The sequence below is a fragment of the Aythya ferina genome (assembly GCF_964211825.1).
Source record: "Aythya ferina genome assembly, chromosome: 5".
Taxonomy (NCBI): Eukaryota; Metazoa; Chordata; class Aves; order Anseriformes; family Anatidae; genus Aythya; species Aythya ferina.
In genome coordinates, this window is record NC_140301.1 from 62,050,048 (window position 1) to 62,070,946 (window position 20,899).

The 20,899-nt window shown below is 46.4% G+C and overlaps 1 protein-coding gene across 4 annotated transcripts in view; it reads left to right on the plus strand.

Annotated features, from left to right (window-relative positions):
• Positions 1-3,779: 3,779 nt before the first annotated feature.
• Positions 3,780-20,899, plus strand: part of DDHD1 (DDHD domain containing 1) — a 65,668-nt gene continuing 48,548 nt past the window's right edge. For 2 of the 4 annotated variants that reach the window (XM_084520303.1, XM_084520304.1), the window contains exons 1-3: positions 3,780-4,668; positions 7,294-7,404; positions 18,573-18,746. In XM_084520303.1, coding sequence (XP_084376429.1) covers positions 3,795-4,668; positions 7,294-7,404; positions 18,573-18,746 — 1,159 coding nt within the window. In that variant the 5' untranslated portion in view covers positions 3,780-3,794. The remainder of the gene's footprint in view (positions 4,669-7,293; positions 7,405-18,572; positions 18,747-20,899) is intronic. The other 2 variants (XM_084520305.1, XM_084520306.1) reach the window with 1 other exon arrangement.

Below are 20,899 nucleotides of genomic sequence, written 5' to 3' on the forward strand. Positions count from 1 at the left end.
CCAGCACAGTGCAGGATCATGTGGACATAATCTGTAAATTCAGAAGGACTTCTTGTTTAGTCTGTACCCTGGAAAGCAGCAGAGTATGTGACTCTTGTTTTTAGTGAAGCTGACGGTAAAATTTAAAGTCCAGTTCTTGTGTGCACATTTTTTTTAAAGTAATTTTTAAAATTGGAGGATATTCAGAGGTGATTTGCATTACTTTATACTTTCAATGGAAATTGCTAACTGTATGAACTCTGCAGGAAGAAAATATGTATGCATATACAGTCTGCAGAAGCCTTCTGTGAAGGTCCCATGGTACAGCAAACACAGCAGCCACTGGTCTTAGTCTGCATGGAAATTCACAGTGCTATACAAATGACACTTCAAAATTAATGCACCTTTGCTTTAAAACTTCCATACAGACAGATACATTCTTCCACTACATTTATTCCACGGCAAGGAAACTTCTGTCCTCTCGTCATAAAGGAAGTTCATACATTTATTTTTTATTTCATGTAGATCTGTGGTGATGGGAGTTGAGTCCCGTGTCATGTCAGAAGATTTCACGCTACTCTACGCCTGTGAGCTGAGAGCTGTTAACAGCATAAAGAGGAAAATAATCCTCTTTCGAGCTCAAACAGGAGAGGTTTGGGCTCTCAACTTCCATTTGCACCAGTCTACCCCTTCAAGACCTTCCCCACAAATTCAAAGTGAACGATAATGGGACTTTTTTGGGTGTCTTTGTTGGCAATTTGATAAGCCAGTTTTCAGGCCATGTATCTCCATTGATCTCCAAGATGGCTGTAATGGAAAAGTCAAATTTCAGCTCTAGATGGTGTGGTCCAGCTTGATGATGATGAACAAAGTCTTCTTGCCTATTGTCTAGAGAGCCACTATGGACAAGAAAATAGAGTCTGCATAGGGAGAGCAGACAAACACCTCCAGAAATGCACATCAGGAAATAAACCATGGAATCACAGATCAAATCATCTGAAAGAATTATATCAATAAGATGAAGAACATTTAATGTGCCCCTTGTTCACTTGGGCAATCTTTCCTTGCTGTCTCAGACAAGAAGCAAAAGGAGGGAGAATTTGAGTAGGATGACATGAAGAAGAGTGAAACACTTGTTGAATGACAAAAGATCATGAAATCCCACTGGCTTTGGCAGAAAGAAGGATGAAAAGAGAGAATCCCATGAGATGTGTCTTCAAAACAACCTACAAGGCAACTAGCATTTTCTTCCCCACTGCAGAGGAAAGTCTGGGACAGGTTTCATGGAGAGCTTACCTTGTGGACTTCATGAGAAATGCAAAGGTTAAGTTAAACAGATCATATCCCTGTAGCTACAGGGATGCGAAGCCAAATGCCCTAGCACAGCTTCCTCTGGTGACTTCTTGCTTGTACCTTATCTTCTCTCTTTCCTCTTTCCCCATCTGAGAAGGTAGAACAAGCGCGCACAAAGCTCCTGTGGTGGAGGTTCCTGAATGCTAACAAAATTCTTGGAGCTTTCAGGATTGAAAAGTGTTGCCAATGCATTCAAGACGCATTCACCCGCAGTGAACATTTTTAAAAGCTTCAGCCGTCCTTCCTGAACTTAATCTGGCCTCTCTGTGTTTTAACACACTCCATTAACAGGATTCCCTCGCTGACAGCGGATGTAGGAGGTAGGGCACAAGCCTATTTTGGGAGATACAATGCCACGCAATACACAGAAGTTCCCTTGTTGCTGCAGCAGACTGTAGGATGGAGCCAAGTGGAAGGGAATGGTGTATTAAACATGTGAAATCCCATTTCCAGTAGGAGATGGGGGAATCAGGGAACATATGCACTGTACCCTGTTTTTCCACAACCGATATGCAGGGCTATGAGAGGTTTTGTTGTAAACCAAGAAGGGGAATGACACAGGCAGAGATTTAGGGCTGGAGGCACGGAGATGTATGTGACACTGACAATACTTCCCTGCCTGCACGCTGGCTGTGGTTTTTTTGGGGGTAGTTCTTGACCAACTGCAGGGGGCAGAGGGCTGGAGGCTGCAGACCAACACGGTGAGCTGCTGGCTGTAATGCCTGGATGGGTGTGTAAGGCAGCGGGGATGCTGCGCGCACAGATGTGACAACAGCACAGGTTATCAGCTCCCTCCTCCCCTGAGGTGTTGGTGAGATAGGAGTATCGCTCACATACCCTCACACCACCTCGTCGCTCCCGGGTGTGTTGCGAAAAGGGGGTTTTCTCATAAACAGGTGACCCCACCCCAGTAAGCCGGGGTGTGTTTCTGGGAGTCTCGCCCTTTCCCACCCACACAACGGCCATGAGAAAGGATGGGGGGAGACTTGCACACAGAGAAGTGATCCAACCATGGGTGTGTGGTGGGGGCCGGGAGTGCTCTCAGACAGGTATGAAGCCCTGGCACCCTCCCTCATCCTTGTTCCTGACACAGGCTGACGGGTGTTTTATCATGCAGCACCCATATACATCTGGACCCCTCTCCGGCCGACTGCGAGGGGCGTACTGGGGGCACATCAATGAGCGCAGGTGAGCCCCAAAACCTCCCATTTTGGTGGTCATAACTAGCGTTTGGAGGACTGGGGCCTTGCTGCACATGCATCCCCCATGAGGACACATCACGCAGCCTTTCCCTGAGTGTGGCTGTCACCCGTTCGCCTGCAGGGTCTGGTTGCTGCCACAGGGTGCGACCCCCCCCAGGCACACACAGAGGTGAGCACCCCATTAGGTATGGGTGGGGAGGGTCCTCACACAAATCATGGAATCGGAGAATCATTGGGGTTGGAAAAGCCCTCCAAGATCATCTGGTCCAACTGCCCCATTACCACCACTGTCACCCACTAAACCACGTCCCCAGGCACCACAGGATGAGGGGGAATGGGCTAAAGTTGCACCAGGGGAGTTTTAGGTTGGATGTTAGGAAGAACTTCTTTACCGAAAGGGTTGTTAGGCATTGGAATGGGCTGCCCAGGGAAGTGGTGGAGTCACCATCCCTGGAAGTCTTTAAAAGACGTTTAGATGTAGAGGTTAGGGATATGTTTTAGTGGAGGATTTGTTAGTGTTAGGTCAGAGGTTGGACTCGATGATCTTGAGGTCTCTTCCAACCTAGAAATTCTGTGATTCTGTCCAACCTCTCCTTGAACACCCCCAGGGACGGTGACTCCACCACCTCCCTGGGCAACCTGTCCCAACGCCTGGCTGCTCTTTCTGAGGAGAAATGTCTCCTTGTTCCCAGCCTGAACCTCCCCTGGCACAACTTGAGGCCATTCCCTCTGGTCTTATCACTTGTTATCTGCAAGAAGAGGCCGACCCTCCAGCCGACACCTTCCTTTTGGGTAGTTGCAGAGAGCAGTAAGGTCTCCCCTGAACCTCCAATTCTGACTAAACCCCCCCATTTCCCTCCGCTGTTCCTCATAGGACTCGTGCTCAGCCCCTTCACCACCTTCATCACCCTTCTCTAGACACCCTCTAGAGCCTCCAAGAACCCACACTGTCCCCCTTTACAAACACAGCACTAACACCAGCCAGCAGAAAGGGCGCCCCACAGCCCCCCAGACTACGATACACCCCTCACACCCCCTCAGGAGAGTGCCACGATCGCTTCACGATCGCTTCAAGACCGCCTAAAGCCCCTCACAGAGCCTCACAGAGACACCCCCCGGGAGCTCCGGGCACCGGCGGGCGCCTGAGGGCAGCGCCGCCCCGCGGCCCCCGAGCCGCCGCCCGCCCTCCCTCCCGCCCGGTGCTCCCCGCTCCGCCTCAGGCCTCCGCCCGCCCCCGGCCGCGTCGCCGCACGCGTGACGATGCGGAGCCGCCCCCGGACGAACGGAGGAGCCGGAGCCGGAGCCGGCAGCGGCGGCTGCGGCAGCCGCGAGCCGGGCGGCGCGGGGGCGGCCGAGGTGAAGCGAGGAGAAGAAGAAGGAGCAGTGAGGAGAGCACCGGGCGGCATGGATTACCCCGAGCCGCAGGGCGCTTGGGACCTGCCCGGGGAAGGCGGAGGGGAAAGCGGCGGCGGGGGAAGCGGCGGTGGCTGCTACGGGCAGGAGGAGGAGGAGGAGGAAGAGGAGGAGGAGAGCCGCGGCGTGGAGCATCCCTTGGTCCGCCCGCCTCGCCGCCACCACCTCCACCACCACCACCAGCAGCAGCACCACCAGCAGCAGCACCAGCTCCGAGCCGCGCTCTCCACCTCGTCCTCCGAAGGGGAGCCGGAGGCCGCCCCTCCGCGGCGGCTCAGCCTGAGCGACTCGGCCGGCGGCGGCGAGTTCGACTCGGCCGAATCCGGCGCCTCCCTGCGCTACTCCACCGGCACCGGCGGCGAAGGCAGCGAGGGAGCGGGGCTGGCGAGCAGCGAGAGCGGCGGCAGCGGCTTCGCCCCGGCGGCCTCGGCGCTGCCCGAGAGGAAGCGGCCGCGCTCGGGGGGGGGGGGAGGCGGCGGGCGGCCCCGCTACGAGGTGGTGCGGGAGCTGGGCGCCGAGGAGGTGCGCTGGTTTTACCGGGAGGACCGCAAGACTTGGAAGCCTTTCATCGGCTACGACTCGCTGCGGATCGAGCTGGCCTTCCGAGCCCTCGGCCCCGAGCCGCGGGAGGAGGGCGAGGCGGTGGAGCCGGTGTGCGTGAGGAGCGGGCTGTACGAGGTGGATGTGGTCAACGCCGAGTGTTATCCCGTCTACTGGAACCGTGAGTGTGGCCGGGGAACCCCCCCTCTGGCAGCTGGGACGCACACACAAGGCCCTCATGGGGTTCCCCGTTATGTGGGGGCTGTCAGTGAGTGTCCCCCGAAGGGATAAGGAGGGGACGCCTCACGCACAGACACCGTGGGTGTCCCTTTGGGGTGGGGGGCACGGCAAAAATATAGCCCCATCGCCGCCATGCATGTTTTGGGGAGCCACAGGCCCTTCAGCAGGGGAGCCACAGACCCTTCGCCACCCCAAAAGACACCACATGAGGCAGGGATTGGGCCCCTCTGCCCAAGCAGGTTATGGGGCTGTCTCTGCCCTCTGTCCACCCCAAAAAGGGTCGCCCTGCTCGCACGGGGCACTGGGTTTACCAGGTGGCCCTTTCTGCCCCCATAACACACACATACAGGTGAACGAGGGGTCTGAGTGCTGCATGTCACACGAGGAAGGGGAACGGGTGCTGCTTGATACCCACATGCATTTGGGGACATGGGGTTTGGGGGAAAAGGACCACTCTGTCTCACAGATAACGGGGCGAGGAGGTCAAGTCACAGACATCGAGCAGCATCGGGCATCCTGCCCTCCTGGACACACACTGTGCCCTGGAAATTGGGTACCCCTCACCATAAACTCAAGAGAGGAGGCACTGGATCCCCCTAATGCACCCAGAGGGCAGGAGGCACTGGGTGCCCCCCATGCCGCATGCAAACTCCTGGGGGAGAGGGGGCACTGGGCGCTTCTTCGTACGCTTCCATCTGAAAAGGGATTCGGGGAGCTTTCCCTCTTTTTCCCCACTGTGCACCTGCATCTGAAGGAAAGGGGGATCTGGGCATGCACACCCTGGCATACAGAGGTGGTGGAATGGGAGATCTGAGCATCCTCTTGTTTCTTGACACATACGGGAGAAAGTGGGAGGGAAGGTGACAACCTTTTTGCTGATGGTTCCCATTTCTTAAATGGGAATGGGTTACTGAGGGGGGAGATCACTACCCCCCTGTCCCTCAATATGTGTGCCCGCTGTTCAGAAGGGTGAAAATGAGCAATTGTTTGTCCAGTCTCCCTGCCACATGCATGCTTCTGATCCCTTTTCTTTGATGAAGAATGATGGAAGAGACACCTGGCTTCTCTCCTGCTCTCATCCTCTCTGCTAGGAAGGTAACGGTGTTGTGCTTCATCTCCCCCAGGCCCATCATTCTGCAGGGAGCATAACGTGGGACTTCTTTCTGCTTCAAGGGGATGCAACAGGCATCTCAGATGCACCAGTTCTTATTTCTTATCTTTCCAGCAGAGGGGTGCTTGCTTTACCACCTCAGCTTCAAAAGGAGGTGGCGATGTACGCCTTCTGTCACCCTTCCTCAAGAGGCACTTTCCCTTGCATTCATCTGCCGCCTTTGCTGGAGGAGAGGGGACTTAGGGGAACAGGTGAAGGAGCAGGCACCTCAGCTCTTCTGCCTCTTCCTTCGCAAGGAATTGTGTCCCGAGGTCTTGCTGGACGAGCATACATCTGCTCTCCTGGAACAGATGAGCAGTAGCACCGCTTACCCTCTGTCCCTGTCTCACAGCTGGACTTGCTGTCCTTCCAGGCCAAGGGAAATGTTATGGAGTAGGGTGAGAGATGCAGACTGGCCAAGCAAGCAGTAGACATTGTCCTGGCATGCACTTGGAAGCAGGCAAGGCAATTTTCTTAGATCCCCTCTGCATGTTCAGAAGAGAATCACAGAGGAGCAGCAGAACTGCTTCAAAGGAGCAGATCTAAAAACTAGGGCTTTTGGTTGTTTTCCCTCTTCCTTCTCAGCATCTTTACAAGAGGGAGACCATAAAAGACGGTACCAGGTGGTACAATTCACTTGTGGTGTGTGACGCTTTCGTCTTTCAAATCATTGCCCCAGCAGATGGATAGTGAGCTCAAGGGGCAAGCAGAGCTCCCAGTGCACGCATGTTTTGAGTTAAAAAAGAGCCTGGGCACAGCTCCTTGTTCAGAAAGTGCATTTTTTTTTTTCTGTTAGCACCCTGAAGTCTCAACTGTTGGTTCTTGCTGCATCTGCCACGTAATTACTGGGAAGATGCAGATAATCCAGGGGGTGAAGAAGCTGCTGCTGTCCCCCTTGCTGGCCGTGCCACAGGGACAGAGGAGAGCGAGTGAGCAGAGCTGTCAGGCAAGGCAGGATTGCTCCTGGTAATGAGAGCACGAGGCTGTACTCAGCAGCAGCTTAAAGGTTTAATTTCTTGACCCAGTGCCTCGTCCATTTTGGAAGCTGATTCAGTCTCCTTAAGCCCGAGGAGCAGATGTTTCAAGTAATAACGTGTGCTGTGCAGAGACAACGTTTGGAAGCGGAGATTCCCAAAGGCTAGCACCAGAAGCAGTGCTGGGCAGGAGAGAAACAAACCCGTGGTGCTGAGAAGACTAACGAAGGGGATATTTTCTAGCCCTCAGAAAGCTGATTAAAAGAGTGCTCAAGCCTTTTCTTCTTATCGGGCCCGCTCATTTGCAAGGCTGAGATAAACTTCTGGTGTTTCAGGGATCTGTCAGCGTCTTCTGGCCTAACTCCTCCTCTGCTCGCACGTTGCCTTGCCTCTGCCCTGTAAATGTGAGAGTTCTCGCCTTTCTCCCGTTCTCTCCTCCCAGGTGAGGCGCCGCGTGCCCCCGTAGGCATCTGGCCAGCGTGGCTGTGCTGCGCTGCTGCCTGGTGCTCTCTGCCTGGTTCTCTGCTGCGCCCAGGCCCGAGAAGACGGCAAGGTCAGATCCCAAGGATTCTGTCTCCTCTCGCTCTTCTGAAGACCTTGGTGTGGCTGTTATTCCCCAATTACCCCCCTCTGATACGGTGCATGCAGGTTTGGATCCGAAGGGTAGCTCCTACGCTGGTTCCCTGTGATACGGGAGGGAGGTGCTGATGGCATAACCACATCTCACACCAGGCAAGACCGCGAGTAAAGGAGGAGGAACATGCTCTCTGACTGCACGAGCGTGAAAAACAACGAGTACAACTGACTTAAAATATGCTGAGGTGCACGCGAAAGGGTACAGCAACTGCTCTCTGGTTTTGCTGATTCACATTTTCGGTTCAGAGCAAAGGTCAAAAGCTTTTATCTTTGTACTGGCCCGTTTTGTTGCTCTGTTTCACATCTGTACCGTACTTCAGGGAAGGCTGCTATCTCGCAGCAACAATATTGGATGCCCTGACAGTTCTTTAGCAATTGTGTCATCTCAGTGACAGGAAGATGTTGATTCTAGCTGGGCATTTGCTGAAATGTGTTTTTCACTCTTCAGCTCGTCACAGGATTTGTTCGTAGCATCAGGAATATCAGACTGAGTTACAATTTGAGCAGATTAATTACTGAGAATTTTATCCTTACCTTGTGACCTCTGGGATTTATTTAATTAGCATTGTAAAACTTGCAAAGACAGCACAAGAGGACTGAAATTATTACTGTAGGTTTCCAGATAAGTGAGTAGCTTGGAGTTGGACTGCTTGTTTTCTGTGGATATAAGGGATATTTTATATGTGGCTCTTCCATGTGAATCATCTTACGTTATCCAGACCTCTTCTGCCCTCCCAGTTGAAGAGGGCTGTTTTACACCTGTTTTTCTGTAGATTTACTTAGCCTGGTTGAGTCTGTTTAATCCAAAACTGAGGACTTCTGGCTGTTTCCGTCCTGTTCCTTGGCTCACAAGTTTGTCTTGTACGGCTGTTGGCCTGTCTGGTAGTTGCTTTTCCCTTGCTTTTTGATGGTTACGTTGTCAAGTTGCATGTATTTAGTTCTGGCAGTGTTTTCTTATAAATTTCACCCTCCAGGTAGTCGTCTCCATCCCAGCGTGTTCTCCAGTTTGAATTCTGGCTGTGCTGGGGGCACCCATCACCTTGGCTGCTCTCTGTCATGCTGTGGCACCTTTTAAAATTGAAGTAGGACTTCTGTCCAAATCTGTTGGTATGTGGGGAGAAGCAACAACAAAACGTGTATTTCTGCAGCCATTTGGGGAGTTTTTGGATGATTGTCTTTTAGGGAAGACTAAAATACTCCCCTCCTGCACACAGGTTTAGTGAGGGATTTGTTTGTTATTTTTTATAGCACGCAAGTTTTCGTACCTAATAGTTGCAGAAGTCTATTAAATAAAATAACCACATTTTGTATTGAAAAAAAAATGGTTCACAAGGATCATCCTTGACTGGAGATGTAAGAGTAACTTTGTTGTACTGATTAAATGGAGATTTGACTGGGCTTAGCCCCTCTGTGAGTGCTGGGGGGGATCATTTGGTCTTGATTTTAAAATCTGTATACTCAGGCTGGAATTGGGCAGGCTCAAAACTGTTTCAGATGCCTTTGAGCTTGAGCTGAAAGAGATTTCTGAGACGTGTATACTTCTGTGAGCTGCTTTGTAAATTGGAAGAAGAGGTAGTGGTTCGCAGGTTGTAAAAAGCCTCTGCCAGTTGAGCTTTTTGCAAAATGAGATGTGAAAGCCAGGGGAGCGTTGGCGTCCCTCTGAACCTAGAATCAGCCAGGATTACTGGAAAATCTTGGAGGACAGTGGTTAACGCTTGGCATCGGATGATGACAAAAGGCTGTTTTGTTAGCAAATTATTTTTTTTGTGTGCTTGTTTTGATGTAGGAGGTGGAGGTCAGCAGCAAGATACGAACCCTTTCATACCTCAGCCGCTGGTCGTTGTTAGGACTGTGCTGTAAAGAAAAAAATCAAAAAAAAATCACCGTGCTGGAGCTGCGAGGTGCTTCTCTGCTGCCTGCTCTGGGCAGGAGCACCGGGTGCTGTGCCTTCCCTCGGCAGCACAAATTTCCACGCCGGCAACCCAGAACCCATCCTGTGGCCTGGGACCCATGAGACCACTTGCCTGGCTACTTTAATCAATGCCTGCTGTTCCGAGGCTGTGTCGTTGGTTTAGGGGTTTTGTCTTCTATTCCGAAACACAGAAAAAGTATTAAAACAGATTTATGAGGCGAGATGAAAATTGAGGGTTTGGAACCAAGAGTGGTTCATATCAGTACGTGGTTTTTATTTTTTTAGTCTGTTTTTCATAGCTGAACACTTTTTTTAGTTGCTTTTATGGCATGCTTAGAGCATTGCTTTTGGTGTGTTGGCCAGCTGAAGTTGGTTGCTGTTTCATTTGAAGGATGAATACATGAATACTCTTTTCTTGCTTTTCTCCCCAGATATGTTACTCTTCACTTGCTAATAAAATACTGATAGCATACATAGCAAGGTAAAGCGTTACTTTTGCTGATCAGAATCTTTCTTGGGTTCTACTCTTCTGCCTTTTTTCTTCATTTTACCTTCCTTCCAGAAGTTCTTGTTAGCTTAGGTCCAGCCAGCTTCTTCCTGTCCAGAAGGCCTAACACACAGTGAGTACTGCAGATCTGAAATTCGTATCAAAACACAAAGTACATTTGTGTGTAAATATGCTCTGGTTTCTAGTGCCTTTCCTGGTTTCAAAATGGGTAATCTGGGGCTTCAAGGATGCTTTTTTTAAAAAGGTGGGAGATGTTGGCATTTGGTTTGGATGTGTTTTTGAGGACAAGCTCCTTTTGTGACTTCAGCTTTTGTTTTTGTGATTTGAAAGCATTTAAACAAAAATCTGTTCTCTTACTGCCATAAATGACCAGAATCACTCTCTGATGGATGTATCAACTACAGCTGAGTAGTTTAAGGACAGACTCAGCTTACAAAGTGAGTTGTGCTTGCCCTTCAATGCTGTTTATCACTTTTCCTCCTTGATCTCATCCAGCAAGAATGCAGACATGGTGGGAATGCAGTGGTTAAAGGTTCTTGGTGAAGAACAGGAAGGTGTTACCCACTGTAACTGGGAAAGCAGAACACGTTTGTAGGATGAGAAGGATCAGGAGTTCTGTTCTGACTTCATGTAGGTTTGAGTACTGACTCAACTGTGGCGATATCAAAGAAATAAGGTGGGACCTAATTTGGAGGTGCCAGGACCAGATTAAAAATGGATTGAATTTCTGTGTATGTCTGTGAGAGGGAGAGGCTGTTTAGGAAGAAAAAATAAATTGAGGGGAAAGAGAACTTGGACAGAGCTCATTTTTTGTTCTGACAGGAGCAAGAGAGTATTTGTAAGATCTGACTCTATAGAAGTTAATAAGCAGAAGAACTGATGGAAGAAAAATTTGCAGAAGAGTGAGAAATAAAAATTAGAAGCACGAGCAATTCTGTTAGTGATATGTAAGGCTGAAAAAGGCATGGGTGAAGTATGGTTGCAAGTGTTGGCAGGAGAGGAGGTCAGTAGGGTGGTATGAGGTGTTTGAGTGTGGGTTGCAAGTAGCTGAAGCCACACCTGGCATGGAGACACACAGAGACTGTAAATGTTGTGAATTGCATGGTAAGTGAGCTCTGAGATGAAGGAAAATCCCTGCAGAGGAGGAAGAGGGAAGGAGCTGAGAGAAAGGGTTACTGTGCCCTTGAACACATTCGTCGTGTTCATTAGTGGTACTGGTAGGTCTCAGGCGTGCACAGAAAAAATCTTAATTTTTATTTTTTTTTAATATTCCTGTATAGGAACCTGCTTGCTCAAACTGTGCATACATAATCATTGCTTCTTGGTGCTAGAGAGCTTGCTAACAAAGACCGACTGAAGAGCACCTCCCAGCAGAGCACGTGCACTTCGAGCTGAGGGTGTGATTGTGCAAAAGTCCCGTGACTTTCAGTGGGATTCGAGCATGTGCTCAGCTTTTAGGAGTTCCCCGCGTGTTTGTCATGTGGCACGGTCATTCCTCTGTGGTTCAGTTTAGCTTTCAGCTCGTGCTGCTTCAAAAAATGCAAGCTGCTGTGGGTTGGAAAAGGGCTGGTAAGGGACCAGCTCCTACAGCTGGGACTGCAACACTGCAGCAACAAATTTTGCTGCTGGAAGCGCCTCACTTCAGAGTATCAGCACTGAAATTTGATAAGCTAGTACAATGGATTAGGATTCAATACAAATAAGGCCCTAAACTTAAAGCTGCAACCCTGTTTCACGTTTCAACAGTCCAAATATTTTTTTTGAGTGTTTCCAACACATCTTTGACATGGTTAGTGAGGTGGGCTTTAAGATTTTGTATTAAACCATTGGGTTCAAGTTTGTGTAAAGAGTGATTGCAGAGATGATGGTGAAACTGCTATATAAAAACAGAAAAGTCCTTCCTGAAGAACATGGTACATGCTATAGTTTGGGGTGATGTACAGCAATTGAGATGAAAGATGACTTTGAAGGTATTCATCTCTTTCTGAGAGGTTTCTTTGGAACTCGATGTTTGAACCAGCCCCAAAGATCAGCCTTTCTCTTTTTGTTTTGGGTTGCTCCTTAGTGTAAACCAATTAAAAATGGTTCAGGGAAAAGCTACAACAAGCTGTTGCTTGAGTACTTTGTGTGGTCCTGATAAAACAGAGGTGATTTCACCTTCACGGCTGAGCAAAATACATGGTCCTCTCTAGCAGAGCCTGCCATTGAAGCGAGTGCAGGGGCTTGCATGTGTAGCTGCCCTGCAGATCAGAGCTGGGAAAGAAAATCCCTTCTATGCCAATCAGATTGCTCTTAATATGTTTAGTCTCTGTGAAACTCAAAAGTAACTTCCACCTGTAATCTTGAAATTGGCTCCGTAAAGCAATTTAAAATTATTTGAAGGACCAGCAGAATAATATCCTTTACCACGCAGCGAATGAAATCTCATTTGATCTGGATGCTCAGTAAAATTCTGTCTCTCTAAATTCATGTAGCTACGTCTATTAAGTTTTCTGAGGCCAAGATTTTACCCTTGAATTCCTCTTTAGGTTATGTTGTTACTTCTGGAAGAGCAGAGCAGCTTGCTGTGTTTGCAGTTAAACAAGGGAAGGTCGTCCTGGCCGTGATTAAAGAATGGTTCCATTTATTTAAATATCGGGAGCATGCTCTACTCTGAAATGATACACTGGGAAATAGCTAGAAAGCTATAGAACAGTAAGCTGTAGCAATAAGTCCCTCACCTAACGATTATGGAAATAATAAAATTTTATTTTTTTTTGTCTTTTATTACATCTGTTTGTTCACCCCGTGTGCAGTCTGGTCAGTAAAACACAGGACTCTTCCATCTCATGATCAGCTTCTGTAACCATCTATTCTCCTAATTAAGCTTCCTGTTCTCATGAGTGTTTTTTTTTTCCTTCTTTTTTTTTTTTTCTTTATGAGACTACAAACCCAGTCATAAGGGAACTAAGTAAGAGGAACAGCTACTACCCTGCGAACTGTGCTCTGTGCATTTGCATTAGCAAAGGTAGGAGCATCATTACCACTGGAGAGGCAGTCACAGCGAGTGTCTTTGGGTGGGTAGGATGCATGCTGGTGCTGCTTGGATAACACCAGAGCTTATCCTTTCATACCAGTGAGAAGTCTGATGGCCTGTGCAATAGTTAACACATCAAAAATATACTTTCTAAGGACTGAGAAAGTAGCAATGAATAGCAAATGCTGAAAAGTCCAGAGCAGCATCAAGGATACTGTTGTAGAATAGGTTTATTTCAGTGGCTCGTGTCAATGTGCAGGTTCCTGTGTGTATTTTACATTGCAAGTCTTGGAGTGCAGCACTCCCAGCAATGTTCAGCACTTTCTAGAAGAACTGTTAATAGCAAACAAACAAAATCAAAACAAACAAAACACATTCTTGCACATTTTTCCCTCCTCAGTAAGTGTGTGGGCACCTCCCTTCATTATTTAAATAGCTTTCAGCTGAGATGTCACATATTGTAGCCTCACAGTTCCATTCAGTTTGTGCAGATAGGATCCTCATGCACTAGACATTGTTCACAACTGTGGTAGCAAGGAAGCCAAATTGAAGGAACAGAAATTACTGCACCGGAAAGCAGAAGTCCTGCATGTCAAGCTGACCACACTTTATGAACTTGTGTTACTTATCCAGCCCTTTGGCTTTGTCATATTCAGCAGAATGTATGTTTTGATCTTGATCTTGGAGCCTTTGAAGATTATATTAACCTTTTAGATCTCATTTGTGGGTAAATTGTCACAGCTGGCTGGAGCCTGGCATGTGGATGGAGCTAGAAGAGCCTTGACTTTGCCATCAGACCTGAACAAGCTGCTTCAAAGCAACAAAACCAAGCTTCCTGCATCTTGCTTTCTTCTGATTTCATTGCATCTGTGCATCTCCAGGTTATGTGCTAGCTTGTATTGATATTTCTGAAACAGACCTTTGGTTTTCCTGTTTAAGCTCTGTAAACTTTTAGTTATAAGCTTCTCTGGTCTTAGTTTTACAAGTTTTCTTGGCTCTCATCAAGGGACGTGAAAGAGGCTTATAAGCCACAGTCTATGCTATATACTATTTAAATTTAGGTATTTTTTTTTACTATTTTGACATTTTAAGCAAAACAAATGATTGTGTTCTCGTAGAAATAGAACAAGAAGAAAAGAGCAGGCAAAATCTGCTCCATTATTACTTTTCCTGCTGTATCCTGAAGGATTTACATAGCTTTTTTCATGCAATTGATATTTGGGTGGTGGTCACACAATTCAAAGATCTTCACAAAGGAGAATAGCTGGAGTATAACGTATATAGGTTACTGCATGTGTACTATGTGTTGCATGTGGTTCTTATTTCCACACAATTTTCTTCTTAAGAGGATTTAGGTGTTTCTCAGGGTGTAAATTGCATGTATCCTTGTCTCCTCACGTAATTACAGCTCTTGTATTTAGCTTTTCAGGAAAAAAAAGGACTCGTTTAAAAATGTATAAACCCTTTGTTGCAGTCACTTAAACTATTTTTCTCCAGAAGTGGTGAAATATGTATGACTAATTAAAACAAAGTGCTTTTCATTAGCTCCTAATCTCTGCCATTCAAACTTCTGTAGGACTTCTTGTGTAAATATGCCCTGGAAGTGTCTAACCAGCCCAACCTATTGGTATCTTTCAGCTTGGAGCATCGCCAGCTGCAGATTATATGGTGTAAGACTTAAGGCAGTAAAGAAATCGAGGCAAATCCTTTCCTAGGGATCAAGGTTGTAGGGACAAAGATAAACAACATTTCATCTTACAGATCTTGAGTTCTGTATTGGTGGGGGGAACAAAAAGGTATTATGATGTAAATAGCCTTGTATTTCATTCCTCCATAAAAGAAAAAAATGCTGGAAGACTTTAGCTTAAGCCTTCTAAAATCATCTGAACATTGAAGACACGAATGAATTTATGGAGGGTGGATAGGAATGAGTGAAACTGGGTCTCAAAATGGCTATTTGGGTACATCACTTTTTAATGGTGATCAATGTAATAGCCTGCGTTGAATTCACTGGCTGAAGCAGAGTAATCTTTAAGTACCAGCACCTGTCTGAGATGAAGCAGTGTTGTTTACCGAGGCACACCTTTGCCATTTCCCACAGCCAAGCAGCTGATAGGGAGCAATCTCTGCTGTGTTGTAATTGCCTCCTTTCCCCACCCGAGCCAGGGCAGGCCGTGGGATTGCCTTTAGCACAGTGCTCTTGCTTCGGAGCTGATGTACCCCTTGCTTAGTTTGACCCAAACCAAAATCCAGCATTGCTCATATGGTACAGCCAACATTGCTCCGTTTTCAAAACCCAGATATTAATGGGAAATCATTCTTCCCGATTTCTAATGAGGTAATATGGCACAGTTTGTTGTCATCTGTGATAAATTTGGTGATTTCAGTTCTGATAGTTCCCAAGCCATGCCCCTGATGGAAGGAAACGTCGCTTGCTTGCCTCCTGCACCCAGAGGTTTTCCTGCAGAGGTTTCCCAGCAGGAGAACAACCATCAAACTTGCCACCCAGCAGGAGCCAAGGAACAAGGCAAGAGGCACTGTGGCTGCAGGAGCAGGGTGAGATGGTTCAAAGGCTGCGGGGCAGCAACTCCTAGGTCTCCCTGAAATCCCACTGAGCTTTGGACTGCAGAATAACCTTGCTCAGTTTTTAAAGCCCTGGTCTGAAAACAAAGCTCCCTAATAATCTGTCTTTGGATCTGAGGGTGATTTATAGATGAAGTGTTTTCCAGCCCTAGAGCCAGATACATTAGTTTATTCCTAAACTAAATTATACTGTAAAGATTTTACAATAAATTCTTTCTTATTTCAATCATGCCTTTTTTTTTTTTCATCCTGGCTGAGCCTTTCTGGAGGAGGCTCTTGCCCATCTATTATTTGAGAGTTGCTGTTGAATGCTGCCATCTACTATTTTTTTTTTTTTTTTAAGAACCATTGTGGGAAAGTTTCTTGGGCAGAAATAGCCTGAAAATGTTTATTTTAATTGCTAATGCTTAGAATTTTAGAAATCTGGAGGTGGAAATTCCCATGTGAAAACCTTGAAACCCTTCAAAAAGGAAAAAGAGGAGTCTTGTATTCATTCGGTGCCGAGTATAAAATAGTATTCATGTGCCTTTTAAAAAAATCTTTCTCTGGATTCAGTGAGTGGAGCCTCGTAAAATGCTTAGTCAAGAATTAAGGAATTGCTTGCAGATTTTCCCAGTAAGGATCGACATCTGACATGCCTGTGTCATCGGTTCAGCAACAATGGGATCCTTTATATGCACTCGCATCCTATGTGTGCTTCATTTTTTTGCTACAGACAGTGCTTTGTTGTACGAGCAGCCAAACTGGATATGTGTGTGTATTAGCTCCGCTGAAAAATGCGGATATCTGACGGGTGTAAAATGTAGGGGGACACAGCGAAGGTTAAGACAAGCACACGATGAGCAGCTCCTGTTCAGGCTCACTTTTTGTTCTGGGTGCAGCTCAGTGTAACGTTGCTGTGGCTAAAGCTTTCATGTCGACGAAGCTCGTTTCAAATATTGATGTTTTACACTTTATTGAGGTAGGTTCCAAAAGTAGTTTAAATTTTCACGGAAAATTTGTAGTGACTGTTGATTCCTGCAGTTTAAAGCCACCTCTTGTTTTTCTGATGGTTTGCATTCGTTTTCATTAGCACCCCAGCCTTTTTATCCACCTGGCTGGATCATCAGTATCTGAAACATCAGAAATTCGGGGCATAACAACTCAGCTTTGCTGGGGAGAGCTATTTTAGCTGGGAGAACAGAAGTTGAATGGCAGAACCTGTGCTGCTTCTGGTTGCATTTTGGTCTGGCCAACCAGGCTGTGGTCTGTGTTCGTGCAGAGCTGGTGGTACAGGGAGGTCAGAACATTTGACCAGCATTTGGAGAAATGCTGCTTGCCTGTAAATCTTTTACGGGAAAGGTTTTGAAAGCGGCTTTGGAACATTTGGAGTGTTCCTGCCCTGTGGGGAGATTATTGCAGGGAGATTTTCCTGTTGCTTTCGTAGGTTGTCGATGCAATGGTCCAAGGGATGGAGAGTTCAGAACGATTCAGAGGTTCCAAGTAAATAAGGGAGGTGCTGGCAAATCTCTGCTACTTACACATTCTCACCTGTGAGCAGCTGGCGTGAAAAGTACTTAAAATACTTGTGCTGTGTATCAGCATCCATGGGCACAAGGCAAGTTAGGGGCATATCTGTATCAGAGGGCAGTGCAGAGGCTCCTGAACCTGCATCCAGCAACCCTACATCCAGCTAAGTGGGACATGGCCCATCCCAACGTGGTGCTCAGGCAATGAGAGATCTGCTGGCAGCTCTGCTGAACCCCGCTGTGCTCCTGCCAGCCTGGTGCCAGGTCAGGCATCTCTGCTTTCTGTCCTTTGCTCAGGAACCATGAAGTCTTTGTGCTTTCTATTGACTTTTTTTCATTGCTTGGTTGTTTTTTTTTTTATTATTTTTGTTTGCATTTTACCCCATTAATGTTCCTTTACTTTTTTTTGCATCTATTGTTTCTCTTTCAGCTGTTACCGGCTGTTCTCCCACCTTCCAAGTAGGAATGTTTTTTTGGGCAGTAAAACCTAACGCTTTTTTTTTCCCATTCCCTTTTCCAAGCCTCTCCTTTTGTGGTTGAGGACTTCTTTGGAGAGCTGAGCTTGTGCATTAGTCTGTACACACACCAAATGTTTGCATTTGGCTGAGTTTCCCTTTATATCTGCAGGATGCAGCAGCACGCGTGAGCGTGTGCTGGAAATCAGCAGTGGGATCACCCGGGGGTCTCGTTCAGCCCCCTGGGTTTCTGTGCCAGTCCCACGAGGCTGGAGGTGCACAGACACAGCTCAAACACCCAGCACTGCTGTTCTCAGCCTTCCAGGTATAGGAGGAGAAATTCTGAGCCGAGCTAGTTAAAATGGATAGTGGTGTCTCAGCTTCCTTCAGGGAGCTGTGTAATAGGAGAATTCCTGCGCCCTGCAGCTCCAGTATTTAGTCGGGGCATCAGTCATGGTTTGGTGAATAGATACCAGGCCGTGTTCTTTCAGAGACTTTTGTCTTGTCATGTGGGCAGCAAATACTCTGCACCCAGCCTCCTCGTTCAGAGTGCTGAAAATGAAACTAGAGTGACAGGGACTGAAAACGACCCTCACTGCAAGACTGATTTTCATCAAGAAATAACTTGAAATACATCCTTTATGTTAAGTGATATGCAAACGGAGTTATTTTAAGTGCTATTCCCAAAGGAAACAAAGCTCTGTGCAGTCAGGGTAAGCTGTGTGGTTTTGTCTCCTCGTTCTGCATCATCCTTATGACTTTGAAACCCCTGGTTCATATTGGTCAAATTGCATAGAGAAACGTTTTAAATACAGGGCAGCTGGGTAGAGAGGAGCATAATCCCATTAAAGTTGAGCTCTTTTTTGAAATCAACCCTGAAGAAATTTTGCAGAATGTACATCTTTCTGTCCATCCTTCACATCCTCAAACACAGCCCCGTGGGAAGACGTGGTGTTTCTCAAGGCAGTTGCGGTTACCTTGTTAGGGGTCCCAGCAGAGGGAGTGTAACTCTTTCATCAAAACACCGCCGAGTTCCCTTTCCCTTTTATCTGCTGTCAGTCTGTGATCTGCAGCATTAAAGAATCTCTTGTTTGATTTTTTAGAAACTGAAAAGATTCCTGTAATGCGTGGACAATGGTTTATTGATGGTACGTGGCAACCTCTGGAAGAGGAGGAAAGTAACCTAATAGAGCAGGAGCATCTCAACCGCTTCAGAGGCCAGCAGCTGCAGGAGAGCTTTGATATGGAAGTATCAAAACCTGTTGATGGAAAGGAAGGTAAGATCATTTTTATAGTATGTTTTCTGGACAGCTGGGGTCTTTTATAAGAGCATGATCTGTGATGCTTTTCCATCCTATGTAATGAGCAATATTATAGACTTCAGTTTGCTCTCCCCTTCTCCAGTGCATCTTAATGTTGTAGGATTTCCTGCTAGCACATTTGATGAACACTGTAAAATTATATTCATGGATCAACTTTTTGCTCCCACTTTGCTTTGTTTGAAATCTTACTTCAAACTGAAATCTCTTTGTGGGCCAAGAAGAGTGTCAGTGTCTGAATGCAGACTGGCTCTCAGCTCTCTAGCCCATGTTCCTAACTCTGCCCTAAAGGGAGCATCAATTTTACAGATGACATTTACGGATCATTTTCCATTCTAGTTCAATCTGTGACTTTATTAGAGTAGTTTTCAGCTATAGAAAATCTTAGGCATTCGTACTGTTATGTAAATCCTTATACTTAATGACCAGGCTGAGGATGCCCAGTTAGTGTTCTTGGGAATCTCAGTCAAATGCATTTAACGTTTTTAAGAACAGTGTTCTGAAATTTCTGTCTGTCTATTGCATGCAGTTGAACTGGTTGCTCTGGGTAAGCGTAGCACAGCAAAACTCAGTATTTTTGGCTTTCACACCTTGCTTTTGTGTTTTGGTTGTCACTTGTTCCACTTCCACAAAAAAAAAAAGAGCTGCAAGTACAGAGCCCTTCCAGTACATTTTAGTAGCATTTTGGTTGTGTTATTCTTTACGGAGCAGCTTTATGTTTAAACTTCTTTAGAACTCAACTTTTTTTGTACAAAACAGTTAGAGAATGAAGGAGTGGCTGTGTTTTGGCCATGAACATGGAGGAGTACTGTGGGAACTGTGTGACCACGCAAGGAAAACCTCGTTAATAATTTAGAAGCAAGATAGTATTCAGGGTTCTTCTGTAATAACTGTAGGAAAATCAGAAGAGCATTTTTTGTTTTATGGAGATCTGTTAGTAATGCAGAAAGCAGTTAAGTTCCTAACTCCCCTCAAAGCTAGCAAAAACTCTGAATTATTTTTTTTCTATTTGTACCACTTTAAAAATTCTTTCTCTCTGGCCAAGTCTGCAGTAGCCTTCTGCTTTAACAGCTCTGTCAGGTAGGTACATATTGTGTGACCCCTGAGCCACAGAACTGTGCCAGCAAAAACCCTCTTTGGAAGGGCACTGTTACCTGTTTTTAAATGTGCTAATATTTATTGTTTCAGTGGACTGAAACAAAGCTCAGCTTTGCTATTACAGCTGTACCCTCCCCGTGAGCACAGTGTTGTTCTGGTAGGGCAGTATGCTTTTGCTTGGAAAGCACATCTTTATGGCTGCTGAGTGCTTCCAGCCTTTGGTAGCTTAACTTTGCATGGAAGGAAGGAATAACGTCTGTTTGCACGTGAGCGCACCTCATTGTGTAAGGAATGGAGCTCAGGTGGGCTTTTTTCAGCAAAAGTCTGGCTTATGGAATAGAAATTTTCAGATTTGGGGCAGAAAAGCTTGAGGAAAGTGGTGAGAAAGATACAGTCCCTGTTATTTACAAAAATATAAAAGACCAGAAAGAAATTCCAGAGAGATTCCACCAGAGCTTTTCTGAAAACTAATGTAAAAAATAATAGCTCTGTATGCAGTCACCAAAACCTTTCAATAATTTTTTGTAGCAATAGGGGAGTTGCAGAAAAATTATTAAACAGTAAGTGTGGGAAGTGATTTTGTCATGATGATGATGTGCCTCTAAAACATCTCTGGTCAGCTGGCATCTATGATTACCATCTGCACACAGCACTGGGAGAAGCTTTGTGACTTGCGTGGTCTTCGGTGAAGTAAACCTAACTAGCTGAAGTGCTGAATTCAGCTTAAATTCCTTAAATGCCTTGTTGCTACAAATCGTTGTAATTGCATCCTGTATTAAAAAATACATTTGGTCCCACCAAATTTTCCAGGTAGCTGTTATTAGCTGGTATGACAAATGGAAGTTAGAATAGATTTGTAAAATATCACTGAGAGGCAAAATGGCTGTTCACGATGCTGTGATAAAACATTGTAAATGGTGAAAAAACAGCAATCTTACGTGACTCCTCAGCAAAAGTGAAGGCAATCTGCTGTAACAAAGCCTCCTATTACTTACATATAATTACTTTATTAT